Source organism: Rhineura floridana, chromosome 6 (genome assembly GCF_030035675.1).
Source record: "Rhineura floridana isolate rRhiFlo1 chromosome 6, rRhiFlo1.hap2, whole genome shotgun sequence".
NCBI classification, from domain to species: domain Eukaryota; kingdom Metazoa; phylum Chordata; class Lepidosauria; order Squamata; family Rhineuridae; genus Rhineura; species Rhineura floridana.
Genome location: NC_084485.1, coordinates 35495266 through 35506719, shown reverse-complemented (window position 1 = coordinate 35506719; position 11454 = coordinate 35495266). Strand labels below are relative to the sequence as shown.

At 42.8% G+C, this 11454-nt stretch overlaps 1 protein-coding gene across 1 annotated transcript; it reads left to right on the top strand.

Annotated features, from left to right (window-relative positions):
- The first annotated feature begins 1185 nt into the window (after positions 1–1185).
- On the top strand, positions 1186–8391 carry LOC133387191 (waprin-Enh1-like). Its single transcript, XM_061631445.1, has 4 exons — positions 1186–1306; positions 2762–2899; positions 5901–6032; positions 7026–8391. Exons 1-3 carry the CDS (start codon positions 1219–1221, stop codon positions 6029–6031), a joined length of 357 nt encoding a protein of 118 aa, XP_061487429.1. The 5' UTR covers positions 1186–1218; the 3' UTR covers position 6032; positions 7026–8391.
- Positions 8392–11454: the final 3063 nt, after the last annotated feature.

Sequence of the window (11454 nt, the reverse complement as noted above, 5' to 3'; positions counted from 1 at the left end):
AGTCTGAGTTCTTCAGGCTCGGGCTGGACACACACTAACTCATTAGAGCAACAGTGGGGAACCTTTTTTGCTCCCATCCTATGGGCCAAGTTTGACAGGTGTCAATCATGTGACATTACAGTTATGTCATGTGATTGACATTGGGGTTGCCTTGCCTACCTGTTAAAGTTTGGTCTGCAGGATGAGAGCAAAAAGGTTCTTCACCTTTGGTTTAACAAGTGTCTCGGGGGGTTGTCAAAGTCTAATGCTACAGGGATTCGTGAGGGGTTGAGGTGGGGTGGCAAGTAATGCAAGCAGGGGTGGAGCTCCTAGTATATATATATAATAACATCAATGGGTGGCATCTAATACTAGTCCTACTCAGAGTAGAGTTACTGAAGTTAATAACATGACTAGGTTAATTAATTTCAGTGGGACTACTCTGAATTGGACTTAGTTGGATACAACCCAATATACAGAAAGTAAAAGAGCATTAAGGCAGTAAAATGTAGAATCTCAACCAACATAAAATTTGCTAATCCTACAATCGCTCACCCAATCTCAATCTCACCATCCATTCCCAGTTTTTAGAGTGCAAATGGGGCTTTTCTATAGTTGTTAAGGCTCCAGCGGCCCAGCAACAGCCGTGGGGGCTGGTGCTGATATCGGCCATAAGTAAACCCATTGAACACTAGGGATAGGCCTACTGCTCCTAAAATTATTTTAATTAGAGGTGCCATGTATTGGGTGAAGTAGAAAATGCATGTGCTGTACTATTGAGCTACAGCCTACTCCACCTCATGGTTGCTTTGCCCTCCTTTTTGAAAATGTAACAATCCTAACAATCTCCAGTTGCTAGCTAGAATATGGGAACTCCTCATGGCTCTTTTACAAGGTAAGACCTGCGCTTGTATCAGTCCCACGGGTGAGTGAGTTTTCTTCACGTGTTAGAAGGAACTGTCATTAGGGTGTGATTAACAAGAGTTCTTTGAAGTATGGGTGTTTACACAGGTGCATTATAGGTGTCAACACCCTTAGGTTCCAGTCCTTGCTACAACAACACATGTATTCTATGAAGACGGTGCAATGCAATTATTTCAAATTTCTGAAAACAGTAATGTAGTTGATATTAAGTATGAGACAGACTTGGAGAGGTATAATCTTAACCCTACCCACTCACCTGTTTAAATACAAGCCTTGTTCCATTCTAAGCATTCATACCTGATCCTTGAAGGCACCATGAAGACACCAACTGTCCTTCTCCTTGTAGGGCTTCTGGCCCTTTGGACAGAATTACCTTCCACAACTTGTCTCAGAAACCCACGAGGTAAGACACAAAATGGTTGAATGGGGATTCCAGGATACAGAACAGGAAAGCCCATTTGGAGTAGCTAAAGCTAGATTATCAGTATTTATTTCCACGTGATCATTTCAGGGCAAATAGCTTGTAAATGGACATTACCTGACTTGGAGTTTCCCTATAGTCAAAATTAAGATGTTTCAAAATATGTGGTTGATTTTGGCTTTTGAGCAAAGAGGGAATTCTGAATTCTGCATAAGGGATGTGGAAGAGACAAAGGGAATTCATGCTGCATAATCCTGTGCATTGGTTTGAATCCTCTGTGTTCAGTGGGACTTATTCCCAGGTAAATGTCCATAGGATTGTAGCCTTTTTGCAGAATCTATACCGAGAAGTAAATCCCCTTGAGTTCAATGAGACTTATTCCAAGCCAGTGTGAGTAGAATTGTAGCCTGAGGAATAAGTCCCATTGAGCATAGTGGGAGTTAACCTGTAACTCTCTAAGGCTACCTTTGATTAGACAGACTAGGGTGGTAACCCTGAGGCACTCTAGAGGGGATTGTCCGTGGGCAAGGACAGAGTTTTTCAGTCTGCATAAGGGATACAAGCCAAGAGCAATTTCTTAACTCTCTTTAAAGCTAAAACATATCCTATTTTTTTGGTGTGAGGACATACAGTAACTGAATTCTACTTATTTAAGAATATTTATATCCCTCCTTTCTACTTAGCAATGCTTAAGGCAGTTAACAATATAAAATATAAACACAATATAGAACCAGGTGACATATCACAATGAAAATAAAAGTAAATAGGGTGCCTGATAAAATAATTTAAAAAATCAACCAAATGCATGAAACCATCTGCTGAAACAAGCAGGCTTTTAAAAGGCACTAGAAAATCATTAGAGATTATACTGATGAAACATCTCCTTTTGGGCTTATCACAGAGGTCAAGTCAACAACAAAAATTTTTTTTTGCCAGCTAATACAGCGTGAAAAAAATGTCAAATCAGCAGAAGCGGTGGATTGTTATTAATGAGAAATAGTTGCTTCTCTATATTGTTTATTTTTATAATATTCAAAACATTAAATATTTGTAAACTGCTCTGACATATGGTTTAAACAAACAAAAGTACTGAACAAACCGTATACCAATATCTATCAGTCTACCTGTCTGTCTGTCTGTCTATTACAGTTTACTGTTCCTGCCAACAACGTTGCATCTTTAGAGACAGGCAACAATTTCCTGATTCTCATATCCAGGACAGTTATCTGAACACAAAGTCAAAATAGCTGTAGAATCTATAAAGTACATGTGGGGAGAACACGAGACAGTCAGATCTTGCACTCCCAAAGTGTGAACTTGCTGATGATCAATTCAAATGTGGATTTTGCTGCAGGCGACAATATGGCTGGACCATCATTGAGATAATTTAAAAATGCATGCACGCTGGTATTGAGATGCTGTTGTTCTTTATTTCAGGGCTACCTAGGTTGTGCCCAGGAAATGCATTTCGGTGCCCTATGCTAGGAATTGATCGTTGCAGGAGTAACATTGACTGCCCACAAAACCTAAGGTGCTGTAACTACAGGTGTGCCAGGTTCTGCAAAGCCCCACCAGGTATCATTCTCTATGACTAATGTTTCTTGTACCTTATCTCTCAAGGTACAATTTCTTATGATATGCACGGTGCAAGCAGGGATGGGGGGAACCAAGGGTGTTATGCCAACACCAGCTGGTTTAAGATCTACCATCGCACATTTTATTCTCTAAGGCAGCATCAAAGGCTAAGCTTTGCCCTTCAAAAAGGATATTGGTGTGTGCAACATAGAAGAACAAAAATAAGTTATTCAATAAAACATGAGCCTTCACTTTCCCCTCTTCTAGAGACAAGGTGGGAGGGATCTACTCAGAGATCTTCCTAGTCCTGGGCTCCTACTGGGAGGAAGGGCGAGATATAAATTTAATAAATAAATAAATAATAAATAATAAAGTAAATAAATAGTAAGCAGATACAATCAGCAGTGAATAGGAACAGAGGCCGATCTTTTCTATGATGGGCCTAAGGGAATGCATCAGTTCACCTTCCTGGAGCTGGTATCAGAAGTAGGCACTGTTGGGCAAGGCCCACAGCCATGCAAGAAGCCCATTGACAATGGCCAAAGCCTCTTGGCGCTGATCCTCATCTGCTATTCACTTGCCCTCTTTTACCGTGCAAGCAATAGTAAAAGTAAGGAGATGGGGAGTGGCATCCAGTTATTCCCTTCCGCTCTTCCTGTGGACAGTTGTGCCTAGCGGGAGAGGGCTATTGAATGGACAGCCATCACAGTAGTGAGGAAGAGGACAGTAGTGATTCCAAAATGCGTGCAAAGCGAATCTTTTTTGAAATGGCCTACAGGGAGTCAGCGCTGCCACAGTTATTCTGTTTGCTTCTGCAAGTGGAAACTAGGTTTATATTGTGATTTTTTGCTGGTGGGGTCATATCAAATGTTTGGCATTTGACATAAGCAGCAAAGATTCTAATCAACAGAAGGCTGTAGGGGCACCTACTGTAGTACAGTATGGGAGATTAAATGCTGAGCCCTTGTCGAAGAGTTTGAAATGTATGTAGTACATTAAATTTAAGGAAAGGGGAGAGTGCAGAAATGGAACTTGGGGGGGGGGTTGTCAAATTTTCCAGCATTGGAATAATAGGCATATACACACACGGATGGTGAATTGTTATCAGATCATATCTTCTGAATTTATTAACAAGCTACATCATGACATTTTAATATTTTAAAAGGTTTTGTAAACCACCTTCAAAATGTGATGAGGTGGCTTATAAATTATTAAATGATATGAAATGAAACAATAAGAAAATGGAAATGGACTGCCTTCAAGTTGATCCCGACTTATGGAGACCCTACGAATAGGGTTTTCATGGTAAGCGGTATTCAGAGGGGTTTTTACCATTGCCTTCCTCTGAGGCTGAGAGGCAGTGTCTGGCCCAAGGTCACCCAGGGAGCTTCATGGCTGTGTGGGGATTTGAACCATGGTCTCTCAGGTCGTAGTCTAACACCTTAACCACTATACCACACACTGGCTCTCGAAATGAAACAATATTTCACCGTATTGAATTAGAACTTCCCATAAGTATCTGGTTGCCCACTGTGAGAACAGGATGGTGGTCTAGATGGGCCACCAGCCTGATCCCGTAGGTTCTTCTTATGCGCTTATATTAGCTCAGTAGTGGAGCATCTGCTTTGCATGCAGCGAGTCCCAGGCTCAATCCACGGCATCTCCAGGTCAGGCTGGGGAGACTCCTGCCTGAAACCCTTGGAGAGCCGCTTCCAGCACGTGTAGGCAATAATGAGTTAGATGGACCAATGGTCTGATTCGTTATAAGGCAATTTCCTGTGTTCTGTGTGCTAGAACCACTTTGTCTGTATATATCCTGCCATGCAATCCAGTGAAATGCTTCAACCTTTTCTTATTACAGAATCGGTCCAATGGATCCTTATTTGTCCATATCCATTTTTATAGCTTCACGCAGATGCCAGTGACAGATATTTTGCCACCGCATGAGTCAATCTTCGCAGTGCCACAAGATTCCTTGTTTGTGGCTTCTGATTGTTTCTGTGCTACTCACATGTAGTTTGTTTACAGTTTAAATTGGACAAAGGTTCCAACATAGTAAGACTTGATAATGTTCCCCGCCCCTTTTGCCACCGTTTGCAGGATGTACGTTGGAACATAGGAAGCCTTATACTAAGTCAGACCATGGTCCATCTAGCTCAGTAATGTCTACACTGACTGGCAGCAGCTCTCCAGGGTTTCAGGCAGGGGACATTCCCAGCCACAACTGGTGGGGATTGAACCTGGGACCTTCTGCCGCAAAGGAAATGCTCTGCCACTGAGCTATGGCCCTTCCTGGTATCAACTTGATGGCTGTTCCAAAGGAACGCAAAAGAGCAGGGCCGCATTATGACTTTCGTGGGCCCTAGGCACTTTTGCCTTCGTGGGCCCCTCCCACCATAATAATATCAATATTAAAAATTATTTTTGATATAACTTTAAATACTTCAACATTTTATTTTTTTCTGTTTTAGGCAAAATTTAATAGATTTTTGTGGGCCCTAAAAGTTTCATTTTTTTCTTACGTGAGAAAAAAATTAAAACATTTCCTTTGACCCTAAAAGTTCATTTTTTTCCTTCTGATTTTAAAAGAAATTGAAACATTTTCGTGGGCCCCTAAAAGTATCCTGGGCCCTAGGAACTGTGCCTACTGTGCTTAATGGGTAAGTCGGCCCTGCAAAAGAGGGCCAAGGGCAGCCACCAGTCCTCAGCTACCATCACACCAAGAGGCATCAGAGTGAGGGCTGGCATTGTTGCCCTCACTCTGATTGGCTTCAGAGCTATGCTACCACAGCATATTTCAATGGATGTGGAACCTGCACAGTATACTGGGGAAAAAGAGCACAAGATAGTCTTGACTTGCAGGCTAGTGTGAAGCTGATTACCCATTAAAATCTGGCTTTTGGTACACCCAATATGGCTGCACTATAGTCAAAAGAAATGAGAAAATATATTTGTTTTTGTTTGAATATTGCTTAACAATGCTCCTATTATTCTTCCCCAGTGGTACCTTGGATTTGCCCACAAAATCCAATTAAGTGCGCTGTCCCAGGAATTGATCGTTGTCGTATTGACAATGATTGCCCAGGAAGACAAAGATGCTGCTACTACAATTGTGCCAGGAGCTGCAGATAAGGTATCATTTCCCAGCTATGACTAAGGACATTTCTTGCACATTGTCTTGCTAGGTGCAGTGTCTTATGATATGCATGATGCAGTCAGGGAAGCTGGGGACCATGGAAGATTATCCTTACACCAACAGTAATCGGTGCACTCAAAGATAGCACCCCATTTTGTTTGGATTTGATTTTGATCTGATTTAATATTTGCACACTGCCTCGCAACAATAATAAAACATTAAAAAAATAACAAGCAAAGTTTCCATCAACAGAATCTTATTTAAAAAACCCCCACAACAACACAACAGTAAAGCAAAAGCAAGCTATCCAATAAAGGTTACTGTAGCCCCCTTGGGCTGCGGGTGTGTGTGTGTCTGTGCACAGCCGTATTGAAAGCACCTCTGCAAAGTGCTTTTAAGCAGCCTCCCCTCACTACTTAAGCCTCCAAAACCAGACTCAAACATGAGCGCTGTGCTGCTTGAACAGAGCAGGATTTAACCCCCACTGATCAGGTGATGAGCAGGGATTAAATCTTGTTGCCTTGGTTGTGCAAGCCTGCTCCCTGCTAGGAACAGGTATGGGCAGCCAGTGCAGGATTAACCCTGCCCTCCCACCCATCTGTAATGTCAGCTCATGGCAGGTGGGCATGGTTTTGTGAAAATGGCCTCACTGGCCAAACTGGGCCCTTGGTGGGCCAAGATTGGTCCGCAGGCTGGAGGTTCCCCACTCCTGCAATAAACACTAACCTTCAAAGGGACTTTTATAGGTGCAACCAATAAGAACAACGTAAGATATTCAAAATGATAAGGTACGAGTCCCAGCATTCCTGACTGCAAGGATTTAGAAGGAGGGACCTACTATGAGTTCTGTCTTTCAGGGAAGTATTAATAATAATGGGTGGGAACATTTTCGGAGATGACTCCGAGGCTGACAGTGAGGAGGTACATTTTACCAGTATTATTTTGTTCTCTGACAAATGTTGTTGCTTTCCTCCTTTCCTTCTCACCTAGCATAACATCCTACTGAAGCATCGTACCAAAAACCCCCTCAAAACACCTGAGATGGAATACCTTGGGCTAGAATTCACCTGAACATTCATCTTCTCTTGCAGAGGATCACTTTCTTCTACCCAACTGAATAAAAATACAGGGTGGTATCTGACTTATAGTCGGAGTAGACCCATTTTAATCAATTGACAAGCTAGTAAGCCCACTGATTTCAATGGGTCTACTCTGAATATGATTTAATTGGATATCTCCCATAGTCTGTCTTGTTGGCATTTTTCATCTGACGTACAAGGATGTCATTTGGAAGAAGAGCAAAAGTGGAAGGAAGCCTTCTTTAAAATGCTTGTTGTTGGCTATAATGTTTCCATAGGAACTTTCCTGCATGGAATACAGAATGAAACAGGAGCACCATTTTTGTACACTCATCTCTTGGGTTAAAGTCACACATATTGATGATGCTCTATAAAAATAGTCTTGTTCTTGTGGTTGCCAATGGAGGAGGCAGAAACTGCAGCAAAACATGTTTATGTAGCAGGTTATGCCTTATTGACAATTTAAATTTAACATGCAACTTCTAAGTCAGAGCAAGCTTCCAGAATCATCCCAATGGGAGGGCAACTCTATGCAGCCATCCCTCTGACAGCTTCTTTCCAATTCCTGAATCAGTCCAAGAAGTGCTTGTGCAAAAGAAAAGAAAAAAGAAAAAAGGAGTAGCAACATTTAAGGTTTTACCAACAGCCTCTTCACAAAGTAGGAACCTTATTCCTTATGGATTTGGGACCCATTTCTTTCTTCTTCTTGTTATTATTTTGAAACTTTACAAAATGAGAAAGGAAATACAATTACATAATTCTTGCAGAAAAATTAGTGCATATGGTCCAACATCATTATGAAAATTACGATTCCAGTGTGTTAGCAATATAGAAGACCTACAGTCTAGATGCTTTTATACCAGTATATTTACACTAGAGATTCCCAAGTGATAGCAATACTCCTGTGGTAGAACAGGATGTACACAGCCAGTTCTATTGTTCTACTGGGTGAGGAAATTCCAGGCAGAATCTCAATGAAGAGATGACTTTACAAAAAGGGAAGTGGGGAAGTCAAACTGCTGCTCATAATTATCGCCACCAGAGGGCAGATGTGGACTATTTGTTAGAAGATTTTGGGAATGCTAACCATTCTCTTGAAAGCTTCTTTAGCCCTTTGCAAATGTTCATGGTTGCTTCCAGTAGATAACCTGCTTAATGAGCATTTATCCTGATTTGGGTGCACAAGGTTTGTGTGGAGGTTATATGATGTGGACTGTTTATTGAGCATTCATTCTGATCTGTTTGTGAGAAGGTCATATTAAAAAATCTTTACCCCACACAGTGCTTTTCCCCATCACTTTCCCTACTGCAAAAAGTTTGATCTTTGTTGGAAGCAGGTTTGTTGCTCAAGAATGCCAAATCCTCTTTAACTGTGCAACCTGAATTTGCCAGTACAGTATACGACTGAATCCCACCCCAAAAATCTAATGACAATCTGGAGATGCCCCAAATGTATGTGAGTACAGTCAGGATGCTACAGATGTTGTGATATCTGCTTTTCAAAGATTCTGTGGAACAAACTCAAGGATACACATGCCTTCCATATGGCAAACAGGTTTATGCATTAGTCCAAATGCAAGCAAGTACAAACACACACATCAGGGAAGGAATGCTAGACTAACGCACTTGGCTGATTAAATACTTTTCACCTGTGCTGGCAAGCAGTTCCTAGATCTTAAAAGGACATTACACCTTTTCATAAATAAAAACATACATATACAGTATATAAAAAGATTATATTTAACATGTTAGGGGGCTCTGCCCCCCATTCGCTTTAGTTGCCACCCCCCTGCTCACTCTGTTTGCCAGTCAGGGACTCCCCACCCCACCTCTCCCTCCCTCTCTCTCAGGGACTCCCAACCTCCCCAGACTCCCAAACACACATAGGCAATTCCCAAAACTGTTCCCCACACCCAGGCAACTCCCCAAACTGCCCCCATTCCCAAGCAACTCCCAATACCCTGCCCCAGGCAACTCCCCAAAGGGCCCCCGCCCCCAGGCAACTCCCAAAAGGTTCCCCCACCCCAGACAATTCTCAAAAGGGTGCCCCATACCCAGGCAACTCCCCAAAGGGCCCACATCCCCAGGCACCTCCCAAAACAGCCCCAGGCACTTGCCCTTGCCCTGTCTAGGCAGCTTACTGGCCTCCCTCCTGCTCATGTGGCCACTACTGCCCCACCTCAACCACTTACCTGCCTCCTGCATTGTCACTGTCACTCACCTGCCCCTCAACCTTGCTTGCCCACCTGCGCCTGCTGCCACCCACTCATCTGCCCCCTCACTTGCATAGTCCTGCCTGCCATTGCCCCTGCCTGCCATTGCCTCCTCACCTGCCATCCTTGCTTCCCTCACTCTCCCGCCTCACTTGCCTACCATCCTGCTGCCGTGCCCTGCCCCCATGCATGACAGCATGATGGCTTACAAAGATATTATATAGTTAGATATAATAAAAAAGAGCATCGTAATCAATTACTCTAATGGGGCCAGAGGTCACCAGTACTTAGCCCACTGTTGAAGATGGTCTTTCCCACCATCCTTCCTCATGGGACATAGGCCCTTAATCATACTGGTAGGAGACAGGCCTGCTTCAAGATGTTACTCATTTAGGAAACCTTTCTTCAGCACGTCTCACAAGATACAGTGCTGTCCTCATGAGTGTCACTTTCTACTATTCTATTGGATTGTGGATACCCTGAGCTATGAAAACACTGTTCAAACCCCCAGTCATGAGCAAACTCACAAAAGGCATATTATCGCTCACAACTGTCCTTGGAATTCCATGATGAGCCAACACAGCTTTAAGCTTAGCCATCACAGTTCTTGCTGTCTTCTCAACCTCACTCAGTTCTTCCTGATACTTTGCAAAATAATCAACCACAAGAGAAAAAGGAGAACAGCCACACTACACCATAACTATATCCAATAATGAGCTGCTTTCCTCTCCACTGTTTTATACTTGGTTTATCAACCCAATGTCATCTCTGGAATAGCACAGCAGACCACAACACTAATCAAGTGTGTATTTTAAAAAACATTTAAACCAAATAAAAATGAAAAATAGCAGTCAGAAATTGATTTCCAATTTCTCAGTGCCTGATCAGAGGCTGAAATACAAGTGGCATAAATGAATCTTCATTTTCCTACATACTAATGTACCTCATAAAGCCATGCGTCCAACTTTGCAGAGGACAGCCTTCTATTTGAAGGTGTCCTCTATTTGAAGGGCTGTTTGCTCCAAGTCTGCTTTAAAGATGAAGAACTATGGGTGACGTCATCCAATGTCATTTGAGCAGACTCCGCACACAACATGAGCTCTCCTTCCTCTCCACTTCCCTGCAGCCCTCTGGAGCAGATGGATGTACGTGCACAGGGCATCGCAGGGGGAAGGTGAGATCTGTTCCACCAATGGTGTCTGTTCCATTGGCTGATGAACACCACTGGATTTCACACCATAAAAAAGAGAGCAGAAGGGCCTTGAAGTTGCCCATCAAGAGTTAGCTCCTAGGCAGCGGACGAAATAGGCACAGAGGTTACCTACCTGCTCACAGTCTTCTCTATTGTGGTGAGATGTATGGCATTTCTATTTAAATCATAGTAAATAGTTCTACAACTACACCTGTACATATAAACTAGCATATGCAAACTTTATTCAAATCTATGTCATCTTTTGGGGGGCGGTGATGCATAAGGAGACATCCTAGGCCTAAAACTTGTACAAGATGTTCCCCCTTCTTCAAAACTCTTCCAGGGATTTGTCATGGGGCATCTTGTGTGGCAACCCTTGTATCTTCTTCCCAAATTTCTCTCCATTTCTGTTGTAGGTCCAAACCAGATTTTTATTTTTACAGTAAAATCCCATCATTTCCCTTTCTTCTGGCAGTCTGCCACTAGACGTCAGTGGCCAGAATCATATAGTGAGCCTATATTTGTCCCTGACGTTTTTCACTGCCTTCTACTATAGTCGTAGCTCCTAGTTTTCAGCTCTACAGGACCTGAAGTGGAACCATGCAAAGATATACTGTACATGGAAATATCCCTTGCCTGAAACCCCAGAGATCTGCTGCTGTAGACAATAGTGGGCTAGATGGAGCAATGGTCTTACTCAGAATAAGGCAGTGTCCTATGTTCCAGATTAGGGTTGCCAGGTTCAGGGCCTGAGACTGATTCTGTATCTTTAGGAGAAGAGAAAGTCAGCCAAGTGCAGGTGTTCTTGCAACCCTGTAATGGGAAAAACCACAAGGTGGAATTCTTCCTTCCCCCTGCACAACTTTTAAAGATACAGAAGACCTCTAGGTTGCCAGGCCCGTCCTCCAAGAGGTATGAAGCCCCACTTACCTGCG